At 40.4% G+C, this 27,897-nt stretch overlaps 2 protein-coding genes across 2 annotated transcripts; both read left to right on the top strand.

The window, feature by feature from the left end:
• The first annotated feature begins 542 nt into the window (after nucleotides 1-542).
• On the top strand, nucleotides 543-11,023 carry LOC131949095 (epithelial membrane protein 1-like). Its single transcript, XM_059310855.1, has 5 exons — nucleotides 543-734; nucleotides 2,011-2,119; nucleotides 9,453-9,577; nucleotides 10,040-10,189; nucleotides 10,692-11,023. The coding sequence occupies exons 2-5, from the start codon at nucleotides 2,037-2,039 to the stop codon at nucleotides 10,865-10,867; spliced, it is 534 nt and encodes a 177-aa protein (XP_059166838.1). The 5' UTR covers nucleotides 543-734; nucleotides 2,011-2,036; the 3' UTR covers nucleotides 10,868-11,023.
• Nucleotides 11,024-13,598: 2,575 nt separating this feature from the next.
• LOC131949094 (uncharacterized) lies at nucleotides 13,599-17,631 on the top strand. Its single transcript, XM_059310854.1, has 4 exons — nucleotides 13,599-13,700; nucleotides 14,299-14,453; nucleotides 15,793-15,836; nucleotides 17,179-17,631. Exons 1-4 carry the CDS (start codon nucleotides 13,608-13,610, stop codon nucleotides 17,514-17,516), a joined length of 630 nt encoding a protein of 209 aa, XP_059166837.1. The 5' UTR covers nucleotides 13,599-13,607; the 3' UTR covers nucleotides 17,517-17,631.
• The last annotated feature ends 10,266 nt before the right edge of the window (nucleotides 17,632-27,897 follow it).

The raw sequence follows: 27,897 nt of genomic DNA, 5'->3' as shown, positions 1-27,897 counted from the left end.
AGTCAGTAGACCGTCCCTATCCACCCAACTCTGATGGGTTAGGGTTAGGCTCGTGAAAACAACAGTACTAACAAACGCCTTCCAAATCCAGTTATCTGGAATCGATACTTTAAGCACTACTACTCGCCCGTGGTATATCTACATCTACCCTAGTATAACCTATATCAGATATTAAACCGAACTATAGCCGTTGTGATTAACTTATTTTCAAAATATCAACATGTACTTTATAATACTTTGGTTGCATTGCAACTATAAATGTATTTTATAGGCGAACAAATATAATCGCGCTAAATTATTTTTAATCTTTATAATTAGTAAAGACGTAATTAACTCTTTGTATACAGCCAAAACACAGTTCGCAACAACACAAATGTTACGATTCATACACCGCCTAACATTCAACCATGAATAGTACATTTATAAAGACGTTACAATTCTTGCGTACGCACCCCAACAAATGAGGCGAAACAAAGTCTCAGCAGTATTTTAAAAAAACCGGTCTTAGGACGGGGCACTGCGGGTGTCACGTTGTCACGTGGCGTGGTGTTCACGTTTCTACACGTCTTTGTTGTGATCCGTATCGGCTGCTATGGCAGCTAGCAAACATTCGACGATGCCGGTCGTTGCTAGGCCGGGTAACAAATTTATAAAGAAAGGTTTGGATTCCCTTGTAGACCAGTTACATGAACTCGGGGAGAGGCGATCATTGTGGACATTGTGCTCTAGAATTTGTAAGTCAAGTCTTTGGATAATTAATTTTGTTTTAATTGTCGGTGAAATTATTTGGAAATTTTTTATTTTTTATTTTAATTAATTGTTTCTATGCCTCATGGATAAATCATGTTTGTCAATTTTACTTACTTAACATATTTCGATATTAACAAGAACACGCAATTGCGTTCTGTGGAATAGCTTTTACTTGTATGGCAATACTAAATAAATCCCCGACATTAATCCTAACCCAGTTGTATCCCATATCCCAACACTTACCCTAACAGCAATACATATGGCAAAAAAATCTGGATTCGAGACACTATAATCCTAATTGGAGTTTTTGGAACAACAAAAATTTAATTTTGTTTAAATACATTTGTTTAGGAATCGCTGGATGTAATTTTTTAGTGAGGTTGTGCGTTGAAGATATTGTTTGTGCTGAGGTGGTCAAGTTGTAGTTCTTTGGATCACTGTCTCAGGTGCTTTCAGTTCGAAACCTAATCTATATCAAACCCCTTGTATAGACGCGATTAGAATTGCGCTTAGTATAAGTGAACAGAAAATAAGATGCGTCTAGACAGTGTGTTGACCAATGGTCACTGATCCCATCAGCCATGAGAAAATAATTAAGAATTTTTTCGCGTATCCTTTAGAAATGCGAATTTAGAATAAAAACATTATTTTGAAAATCAAGTATATTTAGATACAAAGTTTGGTTGGATTTTCTTTTACTAAAACGTATACTTTTTTTCAATATTTTTCAATAATTTAAAATCCCTTCCAACACTAAAATTAAGAACGAAGAAGAAGTAGTGTTGCATACATATGACACTCCGGTGAAAGAGTGGGATTGTGGAATGTTTAGAGGATGCGTGACGATAAACGGGAAGGATTAGGAAATGTGAAGTCACATTTTTACGTTTTCAAACTGAAATTTTGATAGTATTTCAAGTGTTTTTATAACATTAGTTTCCACGTTGTTTTAAATGTTGACAAATTATTCTCACTGTGTAAGCCCAAGTAATATGTGAAAAAAGAAATCGTAGACTGGTTGAAGTTTGACGTCATTTGGTGGGGGGGGGGGGGTGTGATGTGTAACGAAGGGGGTTATTTAAATAGTTTTAAAAGCCTAGCGACATTTATGGTCGAACCCTATGTTGACAATAAATTATTTGCGTACAATCTGTGTTTAATTTTATACGTTTACTTAAAGGTTCCGAAACTCTCCTTCATCTGCAAAATGGATCACTAGTTCTAAAGAAGATCTTTACCCCTTTTTTGTTTTACTTAAAGGTTCCAAAATCTGAATCAGTGACGTCATGGGCTTGAAAGATGGATTCATGGGCGCGGATCTTCTGGTGAAGATTTCAGCGGTCATCGTCCTTGTCACTCAAATCTTCAAGTAAGTTCTCACCCAACCCACCAACAACACCCAACCCATCCAACCCCAACCAACTCCAAACAACCCCAACAACACCACCAACCCCCTCAACGCCAACCACCCCGCCAACACCAACCAAGCCGACCACACCCAACCAACCCCACCCAACCCCATTCAACTCCACCAAGCCGACCCAACCAACCCTACCCACCAACAACACCCAACATATCCAACCCCACCAACCCCACCAACCCCACCAACCCCACCAACCCCCACCAACCCCCACCAACCCCACCAACCCCCACCAACCCCCACCAACCCCACCAACCCCCACCAACCCCCACCAACCCCACCAACCCCACCAACCCCACCAACCCCCACCAACCCCCACCAACCCCCACCAACCCCACCAACCCCACCAACCCCACCAACCCCACCAACCCCACCAACCCCACAAACCCCACCGACCCCCACCGACCCCCACCAACCCCACCAACCCCACCAACCCATCCAACCCACCGAGCCAACCTAACCAACCCCACCAACCCCACAAACCCCACAAACCCCACCGACCCCCACCAACCCCAACAACCCCACCAACCCCACCAACCCATCCAACCCACCAACTCCACCAACCCCACCAACCCCACCAACCCATCCAACCCACCGAGCCAACCTAACCAACCCCACCAACCCCACCAACCCCACCGACCCCCACCAACCCCACCAACCCCACCAACCCCACCGACCCCCACCGACCCCCACCAACCCCACCAACCCCACAAACCCCACCAACCCATCCAACCCACCGAGCCAACCTAACCAACCCCACCAACCCCACAAACCCCACAAACCCCACAAACCCCACCGACCCCCACCAACCCCACCAACCCCACCAACCCCACCAACCCCACCAACCCCACCAACCCCACCAACCCCACCAACCCCACCAACCCCACCAACCCCACAAACCCCACAAACCCCACAAACCCCACCGAACCCCACCAACCCCACCAACCCCACCAACCCCACCAACTCCACCAACCCCCACCAACCCCCACCAACCCCACCAACCCCCACCAACCCCCACCAACCCCACCAACCCCACCAACCCCACCAACCCCCACCAACCCCCACCAACCCCACCAACCCCACCAACCCCACCAACCCCACAAACCCCACCGACCCCCACCGACCCCCACCAACCCCACCAACCCCACAAACCCCACCAACCCATCCAACCCACCGAGCCAACCTAACCAACCCCACCAACCCCACAAACCCCACAAACCCAACCGACCCCCACCAACCCCAACAACCCCACCAACCCCACCAACCCATCCAACCCACCAACCCCACCAACCCCACCAACCCCACCAACCCCACCAACCCCACCGACCCCCACCGACCCCCACAAACCCCACCAACCCCACAAACCCCACCAACCCATCCAACCCACCGAGCCAACCTAACCAACCCCACCAACCCCACAAACCCCACAAACCCCACAAACCCCACCGACCCCCACCAACCCCACAAACCCCACAAACCCCACCAACCCCACCAACCCCACCAACCCCACCAACCCCACCAACCCCACCAACCCCACCAACCCCACCAACCCCACAAACCCCACAAACCCCACAAACCCCACCGACCCCCACCAACCCCACCAACCCCACCAACCCCACCAACCCCACCAACCCCACCAACCCCACCAACCCCACAAACCCCACCAACCCCACCAACCCCACCGACCCCCACCAACCCCACCAACCCCACCAACCCCACCAACCCCACCAACCCCACCAACCCCACCAACCCCACCAACCCCACCAACCCCAACCAACCCCACCAACCCCCACCAACCCCCACCAACCCCACCAACCCCACCAACCCCCACCAACCCCCACCAACCCCACCAACCCCACCAACCCCACAAACCCCACCGACCCCCACCGACCCCCACCAACCCCACCAACCCCACAAACCCCACCAACCCATCCAACCCACCGAGCCAACCTAACCAACCCCACCAACCCCACAAACCCCACAAACCCCACAAACCCCACCGACCCCCACCAACCCCACAAACCCCACAAACCCCACCAACCCCACCAACCCCACCAACCCCACCAACCCCACCAACCCCACCAACCCCACCAACCCCACCAACCCCACCAACCCCACAAACCCCACAAACCCCACAAACCCCACCGACCCCCACCAACCCCACCAACCCCACCAACCCCACCAACCCCACCAACCCCACCAACCCCACCAACCCCACAAACCCCACCAACCCCACCAACCCCACCGACCCCCACCAACCCCACCAACCCCACCAACCCCACCAACCCCACCAACCCCACCAACCCCACCAACCCCACCAACCCCACAAACCCCACCAACCCCCACCAACCCCAACCAACCCCACCAACCCCCACCAACCCCCACCAACCCCACCAACCCCACCAACCCCCACCAACCCCCACCAACCCCACCAACCCCACCAACCCCACATACCCCACAAACCCCACCGACCCCCACCAACCCCAACAACCCCACCAACCCCACCAACCCATCCAACCTACCAACTCTACCAACCCCACCAACCCCACCAACCCATCCAACCCACCGAGCCAACCTAACCAACCCCACCAACCCCACCAACCCCACCGACCCCCACCAACCCCACCAACCCCACCAACCCCACCGACCCCCACCGACCCCCACCAACCCCACCAACCCCACAAACCCCACCAACCCATCCAACCCACCGAGCCAACCTAACCAACCCCACCAACCCCACAAACCCCACAAACCCCACAAACCCCACCGACCCCCACCAACCCCACCAACCCCACCAACCCCACCAACCCCACCAACCCCACCAACCCCACCAACCCCACCAACCCCACCAACCCCACCAACCCCACCAACCCCACAAACCCCACAAACCCCACCAACCCCACCAACCCCACCAACCCCACCAACCCCACCAACCCCACCAACCCCACCAACCCCACCAACCCCACAAACCCCACAAACCCCACAAACCCCACAAACCCCACCGACCCCCACCAACCCCACCAACCCCACCAACCCCACCAACCCCACCAACCCCACCAACCCCACCAACCCCACCAACCCCACAAACCCCACCAACCCCACCAACCCCACCGACCCCCACCAACCCCACCAACCCCACCAACCCCACAAACCCCACCAACCCCACCAACCCCACCAACCCCACCAACCCCACCAACCCCACCAACCCCACCAACCCCACCAACCCCACCAACCCCACCAACCCCACCAACCCCAACCAACCCCACCAACCCCACCAACCCATCCAACCCACCGAGCCAACCCAACCCAACCCCACCAACCCAACCAACCCCACAAACCCCAACCAACACTTACCTATCTTCTCACCCTTTCGACCCTACCCCCACCCTAGCAACCCTGTATCTAAACCAAGCTGTACTCTAACCCAGTATCCCCCCCCCCACCACACACACAAGGCGTGCACTACTATCATAAAGTGCAGCTTGCCTGTTCTCATTGCCCCCCCCCCCCCCATTCATCGATCACCCACTTATCGATCCAAGCTGGTATTTTATATTGGCCGGTCACACATCGATACAAAAAAGGTTTATTGATCGACTCCACCCAGTAATGATAGTTTAGGGTGTTAAAAATCACAGCGACCCCCTCTAATCTATGACGTCAAATTTATGGCTCCCTATAAAAGTGCCGCCGTAAATAGAGATCTTGTAAATACGGCACCGCCCAACTACGTTGTATGGATCAATTAGGTCAGGGTCGTAGTAGTTTTTGTAGGGAACTCTGATGTTACAATATGGTTTGTAGGGAACCCTTATATCACAGCAGTTTTTGTAGGGAACTCTGATGTTACAATATGGTTTGTAGGGAACCCTTATATCAGAACAGTTTTTGTAGGGAACTCTGATGTTACAATATGGTTTGTAGGGAACCCTTATATCAGAACAGTTTTTGTAGGGAACTCTGATGTTACAATATGGTTTGTAGGGAACCCTTATATCAGAACAGTTTTTGTAGGGAACTCTGATGTTACAATATGGTTTGTAGGGAACCCTTATATCAGAACAGTTTTTGTAGGGAACTCTGATGTTACAATATGGTTTGTAGGGAACCCTTATATCAGAACAGTTTTTGTAGGGAACTCTGATGTTACAATATGGTTTGTAGGGAACCCTTATATCACAATAGTTTTTGTAGGGAATTCTGATGTTACAATATGGTTTGTAGGGAACCCTTATATCACAACATTTTTTGTAGGGAACCCTTATATCACAGCAGTTTTTGTAGGGAACACTGATGTTACAATATGGTGTGTAGGGAACCCTTATATCACAGCAGTTTTTGTAGGGAACACTGATGTTACAATATGGTGTGTAGGGAACCCTTATATCACAGCAGTTTTTGTAGGGAACACTGATGTTACAATATGGTGTGTAGGGAACCCTTATATCACAGCAATTTTTGTAGGGAACACTGATGTTACAATATGGTGTGTAGGGAACCCTTATATCACAATAGTTTTTGTAGGGAACTCTGATGTTACAATATGGTGTGTAGGGAACCCTTATATCACAATAGTTTTTGTAGGGAACACTGATGTTACAATATGGTGTGTAGGGAACCCTTATATCACAATAGTTTTTGTAGGGAACCCTTATATCACAGCAGTTTTTGTAGGGAACACTGATGTTACAATATGGTGTGTAGGGAACCCTTATATCACAATAGTTTTTGTAGGGAATTCTGATGTTACAATATGGTTTGTAGGGAACCAATGTTGTTACAATATGGTTTGAAGGGAACCCTTATTTCACACTAGTTTTTGTAGGGAACTGATTATATAATAAAGTTTGTGGGGAAACCTTATATCATAATAGTTTTTGTAGGGAACCCTAAAATCACCAGAATATTTTGAGGAAACCCTAATGTCATAATAATAAGTTTTATGGGGAACACGAATGTAAATAGTTTTGTTACGGGAACCCTGACATTATGTTTATTTGGGGATATTTTTTTTTGTGGGTGCCTATATTTCGGGTAGCTGTCAGGATTTTAATATTTGAATAAGAATCCCGCAGTCAACACTGTTTTATCAGGGGCGACAACCGGATACATGCGACTGAAAAACTTTGAAATAATAATGTCTTTTTAAAAACTGAGGAATTCGCTAATTAATTAATTAAACTCTTATCTCATGAGTCCTAATAAAGTCCATCTACAAGCGAATACTTGTTGTAATGCTATAATATTAGTGTCAAGTTTCAAATACCAGAAGAATTGTGTAGTAGAAAGGGGAGATAAAGGGGAAGCCCCTGACATGATTTATACAACTCACCGTGTTATCAGTTCTCTGTTCTGTGTTAGGTCTTTTGTTGAGCTGTTACACAGCTGATATAGCTGTTTGAAAGGGAAGAATGTTTGATTTGTTATGCCTCATTTTACTCTACATATCATGCTTATAACATATGTATTCTTATTTTGTACCACATTTATTTCAGCTCTAATTATAAGCCAATACCACCCCCACCCCACTGAAAACGAAATTGCCCTTTTACTTCATTTGGACCTTTTTTTTCTCTTTTTTTTCTTCTCTCTATAGACCATTAAATTACAATTGAATTACGCATTTACATTTTCAGATTTAAAATAAAATTGAAATTAGACGTTTTGTATAGTGTAAAAGTAAACCTTGAATGAAGAAAAAAATATTACTATAGTAAATTTGTATCAGTCTACACAAGCCGATGATGAAAACAGTAATATTAAATTTCAATAATGAAATATTCATTGTTTCGTTATTTCATTTCTAAAATTATTAGGAAAATATATTCGCACTCAGTTATTTGTAAAAAAAAAAAAAAACATTAACAAAATATGTTGTGATCATCGTTCTCGACAGTGCCAGAAATAAAATGTTGCGCTATTTTCTTCATTCAACTTAAAGTACATTGGTTTTTTTAAACGTTTCAAAAGGAATTCCAAAGTAAACCATTGACACGCTTCAGTGCTGCTGCTGAAAGGACATTAGATCAATCAAAACACAATAAATTACCTGACCGAATTCATGCAATGATTGCGATACGTTTTAGAGGGTATCGATGTTAAAAGTTCTAATTGAAAATCGATATCGCTATGTTTGGCTACCTCCGTAGCTCCGATAAAAGAGTGAAGGGGAAACAAGCTATAAATCTGCCCGGCTTGTCTAGTGTTGTATGGCTCCCCCGAGGAGCAAAGGGCGGCTACTCCACCTCACCCACGCAGTCTGTTTTGTGCGGCTGTCTTTTGTTAGGGCAGATAGAGTTAGGTTCGCTTGTATAAACGTGTAGGGTTATGTTGAGTAGTAAATTGAAATAGTAATTTTTTATTTTGATCATTTAGGAAACTAGAATATTGATTGTATATGTTGATATTTTAGCAACCTGAAATAGTGATTGCATATGTTGATCTTTTAGCTAACTGAAATAGTGTTTGCATATGTTGATCTTTTAGCAAACTGAAATAGTGATTGCATATGTTGATCTTTTAGCAAACTGAAATAGTGATTGAATGTTTATCATTGAGGAAATGGAAATATTGATTTCATAATTATATTGATTATATAGTAATATGTGTGAGGAAAAAAAATAATTCGACAGTTTTATAAAATAGATTATTTAATATCTGCTTTGTATAAGATAACGTTTAGTGGAGAGGTTTATTACACTGTCTTTTATTAAGGTATCTATAATGATATGGGCCAAACATGTTTGACACGTCTTTGATTTAACGTATTCATATTTCTAACACAATGTTGATCATTGAAATTTTTATTGTAGCTTTTATTTACATAACAATGAATCAATCTTTTAATCACCAGCTAATGATTGGCTGTTATTTTGAGTAAAGATATTCTCTGCAATGCTCTAATTTCCATGATTGTTTTGTCAATATATAAATAGTCAGGCTTGTGTGTGTTTGTATGGAAGGGGTGGGGGTGTGGGAGGAGCGACAAATTTTCTACCTATTGATGATTCTTAGATATCATTTCATTTTCTGGTGACTTGGTGACTTCAAAAGCCATATGACTTGGCTTTTCCAGCCACCAAGTCAAAAAAAACATGGTTGACTTGAGAATCAAACAAAATAATTCACCAAAAGAAACCACAAACAAACATTCTAAAACAGCCAAGCAACAATTCTTAATGTGTTTAAGTACTCATTGATGTTTCTTAGGCTAAAATATGAACTGATGTACACTTTAAACGCTAGCTATAACCCTAACACAACGCTTCTTCTACATGATCAGCTGGATGGCGTTCTGTACATCGTCATGGTACATTAATACAGCAGCCAACTCACACTTGGGTCTATGGAGGTCTTGTAGTAATGTCTTTGGTGCCGGCTGTGGAATAACGGACGGAGCAGCTAATGGTACTGTACTTTGTCCTTGCATACTAGCTAATTGTACTGTACTTTGTCCTTATATACTGTACTTTGTCCTTACATACTGTACTTTGTCCTTACATACTGTACTTTGTCCTTACATACTGTACTGTGTCCTTACATACTGTACTTTGTCCTTACATACCAGCTAATGGTACTGTACTTTGTCCTTACATACTAGCTAATGTTACTGTACTTTGTCCTTAGACACACTGAAATATAACATACATTTAACACAACAGTCTCTAGCGCGTACTTTTCTATTTTTAATTATTTCCCTTCTCTTCTGCCCAGTCGATTATATTTCCACTTTTACATTACGTTGCTTCATCGCAGTACCGGGCTGAATGTTTATTTTACGACTTAATTTTTTGTTTGTTTACAATCTAAGCCAGCAACATCACGTGATTGCTACCAAAAGTTCATGTTTTACTTTTTCTCATTCACCAGACGACTTCGCAGCTACCCAGACGTTCGCCATATTCGGGTTTATCGCCCTGAACGTCGGCTGTCTTCTCATCATCTTGTACATGTTCTTCGGCTCGTGTAAGGGCAACAAGGAGGTGGGGATCTCTTCAGGCGTGGCACTCATATTCTCAGGTAATTTAGTAGTCTACAGGCGTGGCACTCATATTCTCAGGTAATTTAGTAGTCTACGGCAGTGGCACTCATATTCTCAGGTAATTTAGTAGTCATTTTTGTTGCATAGATTTATACATAAATCAGTAGACATAGAACATCGTTTTTCCTTTTTAATCACAAGACACGATTCCTTACAAAAAATGTAAATTTATAGACGGAACTAAGGTGAAATAATGTTGCATTGTTAGCAAAAACAAAACATTAAAGCCGTGTCATGAACAATTATAAAAATAGATTTTGGACCAATCTGAGTCTGAAAAGCGATATATATATATATATATATATATATATATATATATATATATATATATATATATATATATATATATATATATATATATATATATATATATTATAAACCCTCATGCGGATAGATGTACCACTTGAAACTATAAAATCGTAATATTGTACTAATGTTTTATAGAATTTAATTAATTAATTAATTAATGACGTGTTTCAGCGGTGTCCTGGCTTATCGCTGTCATCGTCTTCGCCGCCTACATCGACGACTGGGTCACTGACCCCAAATTCGGTTTCTCTTTTGCCCTGGCCATCGTGGCCCTAATCCTGGCCCTTGTTGCTGGAATCTTGATGCTGGTGGCCAGTCTTAAAGGAGGATCTGTTGGTGCTAAATAACGCTTACATTGATGCTAGACTTTTGTTTACATTTTATACTGACTGTTTTATTAATGTTTTACGATCAATTGTTTAAATGTTTAAATAATTGTAATGTTTTGTAATACTAACATGTAAATATTATTTATGCTATGGTTTTATATTTAATACTATTAAAATTTACAAACATAATTTTTGTAATATTTAATTTAAACATTTTGTTTTGGATATTTTTTTGTTGATTCGTATTTAATGGATTGTGTATGTTTTACAAAAGAAATGATTTTGGTATTTAAAAACAAAAGCAGCTACCACATATAATCTTGGGGACGGAGTGGTCTAGCGGTAGAGAGCTGGACTGCTAACCCATAAGTCTCGAGTTCGAATCCGGGTTCAAATAAGTAGACCGTCCCTGAGTCCACTCAACTCTGATGTTAGGGAAAGTAAAGGCGGCTGGGCATAGTGCTGACCACACTATCTATTCTTCACTCTACTTCACTTGCCCTATAAAGCGTCAGGTTTGAAAAAGGGAACTTTTACATATAATGTTATATTCTAATTTGATAAACCGCCACCCCTCATTATTGAATACATTTCTAGTACCCAAGCCAAACTTCATCACTAGTCAAACCACGATTTTGTACAATAAAAGATAAAAGATAAACATTACGGGAATTTTCAAAATTATGTTGAATCTTGTTTTGGCAATATGCTAAGTCTTTCGATGTGACTTAGACACTTTGTATCAAATTATCTTAGCGTATTTATATAGGTCAATTTTAAATGACACAAAGCATCGGCTATAGGAATAATGAAAAGAGTTCCATACAAATTATACCATTGCAGACAGATACATCAACCACTACACCTGAACATAGTCCATTAATACATTAATTACGTGAATTAAAAGAATTTCGAGAAAAACGGACATTTCGCTGTTTTTGAAACTTAAATTCAAACGCACAAAATAAAAAAAGTTTAGTGTTCTTATCAAAACATACATCATTGTTTCTACATAGACAATATTTTGTCTACATATACAAAATTTTTCTACATATTCAACATTTTTTCTACATATACAACATTTTTTTTAAACAAATAAAACATTTTTCTACATACAACAATTTTTCTACGTATACAACATTTTGTCTACATGTAGGGCCTACAACATTTTTATCTAAATATACAACATTTTTCTACATATGCAACATTTTGTTTATAAAGTTTTATTTTAAGTTTGGTTATAATAGGCGCTAAGGTCAGGATTAAGGTTTAGGTTCAACGACCGGACAATTGGAAAGGTTATGGTCAATGTTAGGGTTATGTAAATAATACTTTCTAAATAGCTTTCATTGGCACTATAAGACAAATTACTATCTAAATTAAATTAAATCAACTTACATTCGACACTACGGGATAAACTATTAGATCAAGTTACATTTCACTTTCTGTTACAATTTTGTGAATACGCTCAATGACGATATAAATAGAATAGCCTATTTTCTTAAGGTAATTTATCATCCAAGGCTGTAGTAAATTACTTTTAGCGACAATGCGGATGTTTATTTTTAAGGGAAATCCCACCACAGTGATTCTGAGTCTAAAATTAAGACAAGTGATAAGGTATCGATGCTGTGGTCTAATACTTGATGAAAGGAGTTTCTTGAAGGCTTTAAAGGTAGGTTGTGGATTAATAAACAGCTTTCATTTAGATATACCCGGGTACTAAGTTTAATGTAAATATAGTGTGCGCGAGGCTTTGATATATTAATAGATTAAAACAAATAAATCGATCTATTTGTAATATCATAGTTATTAACATCAGAGTTTCTTTTACGCATCCCCATTCCCTAGAGCAAGTCTACCGGTTACCCCAAATCAGATAGAATTTGTATAGAAAATATACACTTTTACCTCTGTCGGTTCCCCCTCACGGAAAATGTATTACCCCCTCCCCCCCCCCTCCCCATGGGGCAGATAAAGTAGAGTTCATCTGCTTCAGAAACCTTACCTATAAAAGGATAGTGTGTTCAGCACTATGCCCAGCCGTCTTTACTTCCCCTAACGTGAGTTAGGTACCCATCAGAGCTGGGTGGACTCATGGCCGTTTCAATTATTTGAACCCGGATTTGAACTCCAGACTCTCTGGCTAGCAGTCCCATAAAGAAACGGATCAAGATCCAAACAAACCAGTACAGATTAGTGATTGATAGATATTTTTTATATGCATTTAGGTAAGGTCAAGGGTGACTGAAATATGATTTGATATATGCCTGAGTGTGACTTGCTTTAACGCCGTGTGAAGGGTGGGGAATCGGCTAGAAAAGGGGTGTGTATTCATGGCTAAACCCTGATGGTACAGCGCATATACATGATTGTGTGCTGGCTATAGATGTCGGTTCTTATCGATTAGCCGTACCCACATAGTTGCATGTGTGCTAATCAATTGACAAAAATGTGTTCTTTAATTTTATTATGGCACAGTCATTATTAATACTTGCAGCATCATAACCCAACCCTCTCATATCACAGCACCAGCGCCAAACCCTCTCGTTTCATTATTGTCGAACCTTCTAGATTCATTCAACCCTCAGAAGGCACCATCACCAATCCCTCTAGATTGATCGAACCCCTAAAAGCACCATCAGCGAACCCCTCAACGTACCAGCGCCGAACCCTCTAGATTGATCGAACCCTCCTATTGCACCATCACCGAACCCTCTAGATTGATCGAACCCTCCTACATCACCATCACCGAACCATGCCTCTCCCAGATGTCGCTATACCAGTGGTCTACATGAAGCAAGAGTCAGTCACAACAGCAACAGTACTACAGAGGTCAACTGCTCGCCAGGTAGGTCTACCTCCATTTTATACAGAGGTCAACTGCTCGCCAGGTAGGTCAACCTCTATTTTATACAGAGGTCAACTGCTCGCCAGGTAGGTCAACCTCTATTTTATACAGCTTGCCTATTTGGTCTACGTCTAGTCTATTTATGGCATCCACACGCCCGTTGTATCTGATTTGCTACTGAGGAGGTTGGGTCGTAGAGCTCATGGTTGCCGACATGAAATACCAGAGTTCGAGGCTTACTAGTTGGGGAAACAACCCATCTAGGAGAAAAAGCTTATCAAACAGGAGTTGTGTCCCTTATGCTGTAGGTTTACCTACTGCTTTTTCCACCTTTTTTAGCCGGAATTGATACAAAACATAAAAGCTTAGCATTGTTTTCGAGTTAGACTATACAGGGGAAAAGTCCAAAAAGTGATCACAATGTATGGTCAATTCATGGTCTATTCATCTAATGCCCTTGTAGGCGCACTTAGCATTATATTTGCTTTGTGACATCAATTGTCTCAAAACGCAAAACAGAACTTTATATATCTCTTATGATCCTTAATGTGTTATCATACGCATAAGTGTAGCCCCAATCATTTCATTTCATTTGCAGTTCAAAGAGAGGAGTCTGAGGTTGTCTCGTGAAGAACTAGACAGCCATGACATCGTGTTGAGCTACGACAATGGGACCACCTACTCTATGGGTGATGGGGAAAAGTTCGGTCATCGCCTGGAGAACTGCAAGGAGTTGCTGGTCTTGTCTAGAGGGTAGGTGTGGATAGGGCAATGTTAGGGATACTATCATTATAGGGTGGGTGTGGGGAGGGTAGTGTTAGGGGGTGGGTGTGGGGAGGGCAATGTTAGGGATACTATCATTATAGGGTGGGTGTGGGGAGGGTAATGTTAGGGATACTATCATTATAGGGTGGGTGTGGGGAGGGTAATGTTAGGGATACTATCATTATAGGGTGGGTGTGGGGAGGGTAATGTTAGGGATACTATCATTATAGGGTGGGTGTGGGGAGGGTAATGTTAGGGATACTATCATTATAGGGTGGGTGTGGGGAGGGTAATGTTATGGGGTGGGTGTGGGGAGGGTAATGTTAGAGATAATATCTTTATAGGGTGGGTGTGGGGAGGGCAGTATTAGGGATACTATCATTATAGGGTGGGTGTGGGGAGGGTAATGTTAGGGGGTGGGTGTGGGGAGGGTAATGTTAGAGATAATATCTTTATAGGGTGGGTGTGGGGAGGGTAATGTTAGGGGGTGGGTGTGGGGAGGGTAATGTTAGAGATAATATCTTTATAGGGTGGGTGTGGGGAGGGCTATTTTAGAGATAATATTATTAGGTTATAGGAGTTACTGGTCTTATCTAGAGTGTGTATGTGGTGTGGACAATGTAATGGATACTATCAGTCAGAAGAACTGTAGGACATTGGTTATTTCTGAATGAGATTATCAGAATAGTGATCATCCTTGAACAGTAAGGATCAGAGAGTCAGGGAATCAGAAATAGAGAGTAAGAGAGACAGAGAACCAGAGCATAAGACAGTAAAAGAGTCAGAGAGGAAGAGCTAGAAAATCAGAGAGTCAGTCAGAGAGTCAGGAAGTGAGAGAGAATCAGATCCTCCATACTTTACACTTTCAAGATAATTATTTCCTATCACAACCTGTGAGATGTAGCTATGTAACGCTCTCTGTGTTTCAATCTTAGTCATTAACTAATGTGAGTGTTTATATATATATATATATATATATATATATATATATATATATATATATATATATATATATATATATATATATATATATATATATATATATGCGCGTGTGTGTACAAATGTATGTGTGTATTTTATGTATGTAATGTATGTGTGATGAGAAACCTGGTATTTTATAATCCAAAACCACATCGAATTTTCCTCCTACTCTTTGCTTTAAGTGCTCTGGCCATCCAAATAAATGGGAACTTGAGATTTCCTTCCTGTTACTCAACTATTTGACTTTATGAATAACGCTGGAAACTTAAAGTATCAAAAAAGAAGTTAACGCGGAACTTTAAACAACAAGCTGAACTATTAAATGTTTTACTGTTTGTATTTTCAGCCAACCGAGTTCACCAGCATGTAGTAAACAGACGTTTGACATTGGTATGTTTTAACTTCATTTCTTGGTCGAGGAGAGATTAGCACTTGAGTGTGCTAATTAAGTACTATATTTAATTAAGTTTATAAGTTTAAGAAACCCCTTCATTTGCATACAAAGTGACTGCGAGGTGTTTCATTTTTTGTATCGGGGGATCGATTACCAATGTCCACCCTACTCTAAGGTGTCGTCCATAAATGAGGAGGGGGGGGGGGGGGGTCCGTAATTTTGTGACGATGTGTGATGAGGCGGAGGGGGGGGGGTTCAGATGGTGTGACGTCACATTTTTGCTTCATAAAAAAGCAATGTTTGAAAACGGAATTTTAGCTGTTATTTCGCGTTTTAGAAAACTTTTTAAATAAATTGCTATAGGAATTGATTAAAATACTCTGAAGTGTGACGTAATTATAGGGGGGGGGTCTGGCCTTTTGTGACGTTGTGTGACGGAGGGGAGGGGGAGGTAAAAAATCGTCAAAAAAAAAGCCTAAATTAATTTGAAGTGATTATTTTTACCGATTTGCTTTAAAAAATGTGTCAGAATGCGAACATTACAATACTCAAATAGATAGACCAATCACGTGACAGTATAAATCAGCTTAAAGCGACTACACTTCCTAACAGGGCCACCCACTTTCCCGGATGTTGAGCGAGTAATGTTATGAAGTGAGTTGTTTATATTGACAACTACATCCGAGGTCAAATTGTGTCACACGATTTACCACCCCTCCCCCCTCCCATCCATTTCCTGAAGTAATTTAACATTTAATTGTATCTAAACAAGAGTACGTCAACACAAGTCGAAAAGGACTAATTTATAATTGTGTAGGTCTAACGGAAGTAATATAAGTAAACAATGTTGTATTAAAAACGTCACTGATGTTCTATGTAGCTGAGTGATCTCCCTGTAAAAACTTAATTTTAATACGAGTAGAAAAGAACTAACTATAATTTGATAAGATCTTACTTAACTATCTATTGTAAACAAACTATATGGTATTTAAAAATAACGTAAAGTAAGTAAAAGTTTCCCTTACAAACCAGCCGGTCTATGGGGCAAGTGAAGTAGAGTTAACTTGTTTCTGTGACCTCGGCATATGAAGAGATAGTGTGGTCAGCACTATGCCCAGCCACCTTTACTTTCCCTAACGTGAGTTAGGTACCCATCAGAGTTGGATGGACGTCAGGGACTGTCTACTGACTTGAACCCCGATTCGAACTCGAGACTTACCGGTTAGCAGTCCAGCTCTCTACCGCTAGACCACTCCGTCCCACAAAACTATCGGATGTGATGATAATATAACACCCAAGTCTTGATTGCTTAACACTTTAATTCCATCTTCATCTCAGATCCGTGGTTCTTCAATATACCCCCCGACATCCAGAGAGTGGAACTAAAGGAAGATACCGCCTGCCTCTTGGCCGCCTGTTTTGGAGAGTTCTGGGAATCTGTCTTCTACCGTCTCGGCTTCAACATGGCAGACGTGAGCCATACGATGGAGAGCTCGCGACACAACGAAGCGCGCGCTGCCTGCAGTCTGCTCTGTCAGTGGCACCAGCGGGAGGTCAAGGCCGCGACCTTCCAGGAGCTGGTCAGCGAGCTGCTGCTGCTGCACAAGTCTGGCGCCACCCACGTCGACTGGGGCAGGGTCAAGGCCGTCATGACCATGCACGTGGACAAGAAGTGACCCAGTGTTACATTTTTGTTATGTTGACGTCAGCATTGTAGCACTGTCTGTCTACATTAGCTAAATTAGCTCTAACCATTGGGGTCGCTAGGTCGGGTGTCACCCGGTGCGGCACTTCATGGTGTCACCCCCCCCCCCCCCCCCCCCCGCACACAGACACCAAAGGAAAAAAAAAATATTTTCTTCTTCCATATATATTTTTCTTCTTCCATTTTTCGTCTTGGTGGTGCCCCCCCCCCCCCTAAATGGTGTCACCAGGTCCGTTCCGCACCCCCTGCCCCCGCCTAGCTACGCCTCTGGCTTCAACTCTCGCTAACCCTCTGTTATTCTTTGCATATTATATATATATATATATATATATATATATATATATATATATATATATATATATATATATATATTATACAGCGCTCTATCTCCTACATACTTTAATACTCTTTCTGATACATGAATAAAGACACATGCATTAAAAATTGTATCTGTTTTGTTCGATTGTCCGTGAAATATTTTATCCTAAAACAATACTATTGTGTTGAATTTGATAAAGAAAACAGCATATATTTCGTAAATATCCAATTTGTAGTAGTATAGCAATGTAAACATTGCACGTTGTCAAAGTAGTAATTTGGCAGAACGGTTTGAACGATTTTTCAAAATGTGTATAGACGTCAACATCTGCCGAGGAGGGAGGAGGTCGTCGAAAATAGACAAGGGGGGGGGGGGGTGGAGAAGTGTAAAAAAATCCCAAATTTTTTGTGACGTTAGAGAGTTGGAAGGGGGGAGGAGGGGCTGAGTTCAACTAATATGTAGACTTACCTTAATGTCGAAGGAGAAAGGGGGCGGGGTGTTAGATACGAAAAAAATGGAAACAAAGTAACATTAGCATGTTAAAAATGTAACCGAGGAATCCAATTTAAAAATGTGTCTTTTAATAACTGCTTTGGGGTAAATATGTGTACTATTTTTAACCTGGATAGACAACTGCAGTCATCTATTTTTAGCCTGATAGGGTTCACCGGACGTACGATCAAAGGCCGCTATTTCCCCGCCATATCTCGTCTGTTAATAAAAGCAGACGTTTCCTTTAGTACTTTACACTGTAGGCGTTGGCCCTATTGCTCAATGTGATTGGGTGAGATCGGTGTTGGGATTTCCCACTGGGAGGGGGGGGGGGAATTTAGCAAAGACAACATGGACTACGAACCCGCTACTGAAGGGAAAGATTTTATACTCTCCTTTCGGTGATGACGTCACATCTCATTTTTATTTATTTGACATTCCGTGTTGTTTGAGAGTTAGGGACTAGTCGCTAGAGTCCATGGACCGCACGTCAAAGGGTTAGACGTACCACGACTACTGCTGTACTGCAGAGATTATTTTGTCGTGTATTGCAATAGGCTGCTGCACATAATTTTCAAACCTCACTAATTACAGAAAAAAAAATTAAACCAGAAAAAGATAGATTTTTTTTCATTACATTGCCAATCAATTTTTGTGTCTAGCATCAGTAGCAGCTAAGATATTAAATAGTAATACTTCTTCTTCTTCGTTCTCAATTCTAATGTTGGACTGGATTTTGTCCAACACAATTAAGCATTACGTGTTAACTAGTTAAGCGACCTCATGACACCTTGACTCCGATTTCAGAATGCTGTTCTTTCTGGATTTGCTTCAACAGCCTTTATCCTAACAAGAGCGGTTGTTAGATTTTGGAGTTGTCTCCCCTAGTTAGGTTGTTGTCCACAGCTATTGAGCTTCACCTGTCCGGGGATTCGAACTCGGGACTTTTCCGATAAGCAACCTTGAGCTTTACCACACCGACTTTTATAGAAATACTACTGTGTCTTATAGGAATAGGTTTACGGTCGAGTTTAGGGTTTTGAATTAACTCTGACACTGGTAATTGTTTTAATTGCCAAACAAATTAACGCCAAATGACCTGTCGGCATTGAGTTTAGCATGATTTTATTCTCAGATTTGCTGCTCCTTTTTCACCCAAGAACAACCTGCTAAGCTACTCGCGTGAGAGCTCTGTCTTCTGGGTGAGTGGCTATTCTTAGCTTACAAGCCTCGTGTGCCAGAAGGGGACTTGGAACTCGGTACATTCAGAATCTATTGTGGGTCTTGAAAATTATTTTCACATCGTCACGTGAGAACTCAAATAATTGGAAATAAGAGAAGAGATGAAAAAAATAAAGTGAGGGTTTTATTTATTTATTTATTTATTTATTTATTTATTTATGTTTTTTATTTTTGGTAAGAGCCAGTGTAAACTTTCCGAGATTTAGTTCCCGATTGCAGTGAAAATAACAATGTATCGACTTTTTAGTTTCTCGTATATACAAAGTATAGAGAAAGTCTTGTAATCGTGCAAAAAAAAATCGAGATTTACCCCTCCCTGAGTCGGAAAAACATAATTTTGCAATCTTGTCAGTATGTCTGTCTGTGTGTGTGTGTGTATTTGTGTGTGTGCGTGTATGTGTCTCTGTAAACACGATAACTTGAGTACCGTTACAGTTAGGTTGATGAAATTTCATATATAGGTATTATATCAAATTTGTAGATCCGTATCAACTTTTCAGCGATTTCAGAAAAACGGAAGTGGAACTTTTTCTACTTTGAATTTTCCAATAGGCTATAATATGAGTACTATTTTAGATAGATAAATGAAATTTGGCGTTCACTTGGTGTGCAATTCTTTTTTCTACGATATTCTATTCCATTATAAAAAGATTAAGTAATTAAAAATGGATTAAAAATATTGTCTATATCCCGAGTTGCCATCCCCCGTAGAATATTCGAGAAAGTTAAGGGGAGATCACTGCCGGTTTATTATTTTGTCTTTTCATTACCCGTTCTTTTCTTTCATTCTGGCGGTTATTTCCCTTGACAGACATTAGACTTTAGCGGTCTATTGAAATAATTGAATGTTTTACTGTTGGTGCTGATTCATAATGAGTATCATTTTAAAACGGTATTCTTAATAACTTCCCCATAAAAATAAAGGGAATGTGAATTTTTCTGGTTGAAGGTGTAAGTTTCAAAGTCAGTATTAGAACAATAATGAAGGCCTGTTTATAATTATATAATTCATTTATGAATGTGAATGCTTTTCCGTTTCTAATAAATTTCGCTATAAGTCGATGGTCAGTCATATTGATTTTTAGGTGTAGCCAATGGTCAAATAGTTCAGAACTTGTAATCTTCACAGAAAGTATGAGTTTGAACAATGTCTTTTTCATGATGTAGTAGTGCTAAAATTGTAATTCAGTATCACAATGTGTTTTAACCAAAAGATTGTTGTAGTTTTTTTTTCTATTTGTAATAGTTAACACAAGAATTGTTTTTTTAACGTAAGGCTTTTTAAAATAGTTGTGTGAATAGGTAATCGTCTTTTCCCCAACAAAGATTTTTTGAACATTTCGCCTTACGTTGCAAGTTCATCTAAATTTTATTTCGCATTTTCAATTGTTACATTACATAATTAAATTTTGTGCCACCTTTGGATATTGATTATGTTTGAAAGGTTGATAGCATTTACAAAAACAATTTGCGATGTAAAAAAAAGTGTTCTTCTTGGTTTTTTTTTTTAATTGTAATGTTGGGCTGGATTTTCTCCACCACAATTAAGTATTAGATGTTCTTTCTGAATTTGCTTCTATAGCTTTTAACCATCCAAGAACAAACTACAAGGTAGCAGCTGTTTATCTAGTCATCTACCCGGGGTTCGAACCTAAGAATTTTCGGTTAAGCAAGCAAGAGCTTTATCGATACGAACACGCCTAATAGCCCGACCACGCCGACCCGAGGGACGCGTCTATAAATAACATGGAAAAAGTTTGGGACCTCAGTGACGATGTGTATAAAGGGAACGAATGTAAAAAAATCCTTAGCTTTTCACATGTAAAACTGGGCAGTTAGTTACCGTACTCTATTTTACTGCTTGTTTTCAACCAGTATTTCTTCTGCTACTTACCACATATTTAAAACCTTTTCTGTTATTTATTCTTCTTCTTGCATTACGCCTACCACACGTTAGCCTGTACTATCATTTATTCTGCTACCAGAATTTGGCTGACCACTATTTACAGATTAAAGTACCATCTAACTATGATAGGCTGTAGATGGTAAGTATGACGTAAAACACAATTTGGCACCAAAGTGGGTGGGCTGGGTATGTGAGTGGGAGGGGGGGGGGGTGAGGGGAGGGAGGGAGAGAACAGTCAATAGCGTGTCAAAGGTTATACGGTTGGCTGGGAACGTGAAATACGTCAGGCCAGTGTTTTGTGTAAGGGACTATCAAATTCATCAAATGAAAGTTAGCCTATAAGTGGATAACTATAGTCCGGATGTAAGTAAGTAAGTTCCCTTACAAACCTGACGGTCTATGGGGCAATTGAAGTAGAGTTTACTTGTTTCTATGACCTCGGCATATGAAGACATAGTGTGGTCAGCACTATGCCCAGCCGCCTTTACTTTGCCTAACGTGAGTTAGGTACCCATCAGAGTTGGATAAACTCAGGGACGGTCTACTGACCCGGATTCGAACTCGAGTCTTACGGGTTAGTAGTCCAGCTCTCTACCCATAGCTCTCTCTCTCTCTCTCTCTCTCTCTCTCTCTCTGTATATATATATATGTATATATATATATATATATATATATATATATATATATATATAATATGTATTTTTAGATATTTTTAAAATGTTTGTTTTATATAGCTGAGCAGCTCTCAAGAAAGCTATTTTTAGGTACAACTGTTGGAAAAAAAACCAGCCTAATATCCTGTAATTTGATAAATCAAAATTATATTTTTATACTGTTACAGTTTCTCGCTTATTCGAATCGCGAGGGACTAGGACATAAATCTTTTCAATATACAGCAATTTTCAATATACAGTCCGGATGTAAGGTAGTAATATCTGATTGTACAGATCTTTTGCCCACGGTGTACAGAACCCATGTCTAAATGTACACAATATTTATTGTGTTGTACGAAATTTTTGTCCGGGTGTACAGAACCCATGTCTAAATGTACACAATATTTATTGTGTTGTACGAAATTTTTGTCCGGGTGTACAGAACCCATGCCTGAATGTACACAATATTTATTGTGTTGTACGAAATTAGTGTCCGGGTGTACAGAACCAATGGTGGTTGTAATAATATAATGTCCTTTATGAAAGGAACTAGATAAATAATACCACCCTGCCGGCATAGATACATAAACTAGCTGCCACATGAAATGAAATCTAGAAGCACGTGATCAATAAACATTTGCAATCATTTAATCGTAAACCAAGCGATTAGCTTTTTGATTTCACTTTGAACTACAAATCTATTTGTATTCGATACTGAAGATCAAGAACGAGAAATATCATATCCGGTTAGAAGATATTGTGTTGCATGAAATGTGCTGTACGTAGGTTATCATTCCTGTTCTTTGGTCTAGATTCATGTTTATACAGAACATGGAGGGAGTGTCTGGAATAATTATTGCGATAGTAGTTGTAACAAGTTATTCATTTGAAGAATGACGGTGTTGGTTTTAATAGTTTAAGCTCGGCCTCTGGAATTTGATCAGCGGTTCTCAACCTATATGGTGGTACCCGAAACACACCAGTTTCACAAGCGCATTCACTGAACCCTTCTATAGTTCTATGGTCCGCACTGACAAAATCCAATGAAGAATCATAAGTCGGTTTGTGTCTTGACCAACAACGAACCCCTGAAACTCATTCACCGAACCCCTGGGGTTCGATTAAAATCAAAGAACCACTGACTTAGATTAACTTGTATGTATAGTAATAGTGTTGAGTCAGGTTGATAGATTTAGGATAAGGATAAAAATGGTGTTTATGCATAGAATTCGTATCATGTTTCTATTAGTAATGGGTTTTGTTTTTTAATTATACTTTTAAATTTATGTTTAGGTAATGTTTTTAGTATTTATAGTATATCTATTGTACGTTGTGATTTTACATATAATAAAAAAACAATCAACGTTTAGGTCAGTAAAATAATGAAAACAAGCAATAGCGAATGCTACTAGTATTCTTATGGTTTGTTTCGCAAGAGTAATTGCTACACGAAAAAGAAAACAATTTCTCAAATTGTTTTAAAATACCTGTGCTGGGTTATCAATAATTTAACCATTATCTGTCGCTGGTTTATTTTTTTCAGTAGACGCGTAACAAATGGAAACATTTGCATTGCTTACGTAGTACCACATTTTAAAATAGCGTGATCCATTGTGAATTATTGTGCTCTATTGTGATCTATCGTTCCCTTATTGTGCTGTTCCCATTTCATCACTTTAATCAGCTAACAGACTTATCGAATGTGTTATTTGTAAGAGCTAATGTAGTAATGCTGTTCGTCTCTTCAGTGATGAGATCAATGGTCTTTGTTAATTTATAACAGTCTTTGTAAGCATAGCTGCATCGCAGAGGCGTAGCGACCCCTCCCGGCGCCCGGGGACAATTTTCACTTTGGCGCCCCCCCCCCACTCACCCCCATATATTTTTTATATGTATAATTCAAAACTGCAGCTAAAATGAGCTTTTAATTTTTTTCTTTTACAACTCATTTTGGCACCCCTAGGGTCGGCACCCGGGAACATATGTACCCCCCCCCCCCCGCCCCCCCCCCCTCCACCTCCGTCACTACGCCTCTGCTGCATCGTACGTAGCTGCAGTGTAACTATCTACAGCTTGAATAGGCTTATTGAAAATCAATGTACATATTTTAAAGTAATCGATCCATACGTGTGTCACCGAAGGGGTCGAGTCGGTAAAGCTCACTGTTGCTAAACCGAAAAGTCTCGAGTTCGAACCCTCGGGTAGATGAGGCTCGACAGCTGGGGACAGCAACTCATCTAAGAGTTAGAATTTCTATTTAAACAGAGTGAAATTTCTATTTAAATATTATTTCTTTATTCCTCACATTTAATTTCTATTTTGCTACAATGTTTTTAATATGTAATCTCTATTTTATTAAATGTCGTTTCTATATTTATTTTAAATAAATTCCATTGTTACCGTTATAAAATAAAGTGTATTATTATTATTATATCCAGCTCACTAGCCTTAACAAAATTTCTAAAAATAGACTTATATTTATCCCTGACGCTAATTGTAACCCCAAACTCTAACCCTAACCCTTCCCCAACCCCAATCGCTCTGCTTAAATTATCATTAACATTTCCTAATGTATATTTATCTCTAAATTGTTGGGATGTGGTGATGGTCATCGAGCAGAGGCGTAGCGACCCTTCCCGGCGCCCGGGGACAAACTTTCGATTTGCACCCCCACCCCCTCGAACTTTTCATTTGCACCCCCCCCCCCCAAACTTTCTATTTGCACCCCACCCCCATCGAACTTTTCATTTGCACCCCCCCCCCCCATCAAACTTTTGATTTGCACCCCCCCTAAGGTCGGCGCCCCGGGAACATATGCCCCCCCCCCCGCCACTCGCTACGCCTCTGTCAGCGAGTAATTAACAAGGGCAATACCGGCACCAGGTTATTTAGCGCCCTGGCCAAAACTTATTAAAACGCCCCCTTTCACACAAATTAATTACTAAAACATATCCTATAAGAAAATAATTTAATTAAAAGTGACATATTAATTTATTTCAATTGCATACACGTTATAAGTAGGCCTAGACATCAAAATCAAATTTTACTTGCCTCCGTCTCAAAAGTTTGTAGTAATTCCTTCAATTCCAGTTTGCAAGCGTAATCACATTTTATTATCTATTTTGTACTTTACGACATAAAGCCACCCCCCCCCCCTTTAGAACATTTTAAGTACTTCCCCTCCGCTCCCTGGGGGAAAACAGTATAGGGGGAAAAAACACTGGAAAAAAATTCTTGTAGTGTCAGACTCACTGCAGTCCTCCCAAGGTGAGTTCCAAAACGGAACCTAGCTGTTTTAAGCTTAACTGTCATAGTTATAATTGTAAAATGTCGATATATTGTGTGATTATGTAACGATTTTTTTGTTTTGAAAAGTAAAAGGTTATAAATGTTATAGATTCCAGCCTAGAATTGGTATATATGAATCTTTTAGGAGAGGGTGAAAAATATGAAAAGACAATTAATTAGATGTTTAATTTACGACTAAGACTGTATGTCTACTAACATTAAATATTGCAATTTACAACGGCTACTGATGTTTTTCAACTTGATAATGCTAAAAAAAACCTACCAAACTATTTTGTTTAGAACTTAAGCTCTATATAATTTTTACAATAGCAAATAATAACTTAAAGTTGTATTGATTTGTAAGCGGTCAACCTAAGGTCAGGAATTGGAAATGAATGTAAAGTTAAGCACGAATTAATATCCCATTTGAAAATCCAAATAACAAAATTTTATTCAAGGGAAACAACTTTCACAAAAATTGCTAAATTAACCAACTGTAAATAAGACATGTTTTTAAAAAAAAACAATAAAACGTTCTAAATTTCATTACGTAATAATTACGAAAAATCTTTTATATTACCTATGTAACCTTGTAAAAACAACATATTTTACCTATTCAGTACTTAACTGTAGGTTTTGTTTGAAAGTCTAAAAATAGTAGCTTTATTATAACATACTTCTATTCAATTTTGATGACATACTATTAAATGCAGTGATAACAATCTTCGTGCAATTTAAAATTTTGGATCCCCTAAATAAAGGGATGTCTTTCAAAATATCAATCACTGGTAACTGTTTTAGACATCTCTAGAATTGTTGATTAAATATAAAAAAAAATTAATTAAAAAAAAAAGTTTACGCCTAGTTATAAATTCCGTCCTATTTAATATATACTAGCGTACCCGTCCCCGCGCGTTGCCGCGTAATAGAAGAAAGTCCGACGAAATATATACGAAGGGTGGACACGTTTGATTCAATTTAGTGAGCGTTTGTAAGGCCCCATCCTATCCATTGTCAATCATACTGTTTAGACCGAATGTAGTTGCCATAGCGCTAACGTGAAAGACCAGGGCGCCAAAATCGCATCCTGCCGGGGAGCCGCCCATGCAAAATGAAATCCTCCCTCCCACCACCATCCACCCACACCTTCTTCCACCCCAGAAGCCTTCTCGGGAGTATTCATCAACTTGGATAAACTGTATCAAACCGCAATCGTCTTTTATTTTTATCTACCAAATATAGAGAAAAATCGCACCATCCCGTGGCGCCACCCTTGCGAAATTAAAAAAAAAAAAAGATTGTTTTACAGAAATCTCACCAGAAGTGTTCTCATAAACAACCCAAAGTTTGATGGCTATTGGATGAACCATGTCAAACCGCAGTCGATTTTATTTTTATATACCGTACATAGAAAAAACGCACCCTCACGTGGCGCCGCCCTTTCTAAATTAAAAATCATTTTTTTTTACAAAACCCTTCCCCTGAGTGTCCCAATCAACTCCCCCAAAAGCTCATGGCTATATGATGAACGGTGTCAAAACAAAAATCGACTTTTATTTTTATATACCGTATATAGAGGAAAATCGCACCCTCCCGTGGCGCCGCCTTTGCGAAATTACAAATCTTTTTTTTTACAGAACCCTTCCCGGAGTGTTCTAATAAACCTTCAAAGTTTGACACCTATCGGATGAACGCTGTCAAACCAAAATCGACTTTTATTTTTATATACCGTACTTAGAGAAAAATTGCACCCTCGGGTGGCTCCGCCCTTGCTAAATAATTGGTTTTTTTTTGGTTTTTTTTTTTGCTTTTTTGCAGAATCCTTCCCTAGAGTTTTATAATGAACTCCCCAAAGTTTCATGCCTATCGGATGAACGGTGTCACTGCAGTTCACTTTTATTATTTGTATATATCGTATATAGAGGAAAATCGCACCCTCCTGTGGCGCCGCCCTTGCTAAATTAAAAATTATTTTTTTACAGAACCCTTCCCTAGAGTGTTATAATGCACTCCGCAAAATTTCACGCCTATCGGATGAACGGTGTCAAATCAGAATAGACTTTTATTTTTATATACGTATATAGAGAAAAAAACAAATCGCGCCCTGCCGGGGCGCCACCCCTGCGAATTTGAAATTTCTTTTTCGCAGAAACCTCCCAAGGAATATTCTCAACAACTTCCCAAAGTTTCACGGCGATGTGATGAGAGGTGTAGTAATGCATAAAAGACAAACAAACAAACAAACATACATACATTGCTATATATATGTAGATTAATACTTTCAGAGTGGTAATATAGATTCCTAAAAAACTAAAGATTTTTCAACTAAAGAACGCCTACCTTTCTTTGTAGTGTGTTCCGTACTGAATTGAAATTATCTAATTTACGATAAACTCGATTACTCGATATACTCTACTACATTCACAACACATATCAAACTTCGATACATAAA

The sequence above is a fragment of the Physella acuta genome, unplaced genomic scaffold (genome assembly GCF_028476545.2).
Source record: "Physella acuta isolate Inbredline_101_S28 unplaced genomic scaffold, ASM2847654v3 ptg000674l, whole genome shotgun sequence".
Taxonomy (NCBI): domain Eukaryota; kingdom Metazoa; phylum Mollusca; class Gastropoda; family Physidae; genus Physella; species Physella acuta.
The sequence above is the reverse complement of the archived record's forward strand: the minus strand, read 5'-3'. Positions and strand labels throughout refer to the sequence as shown.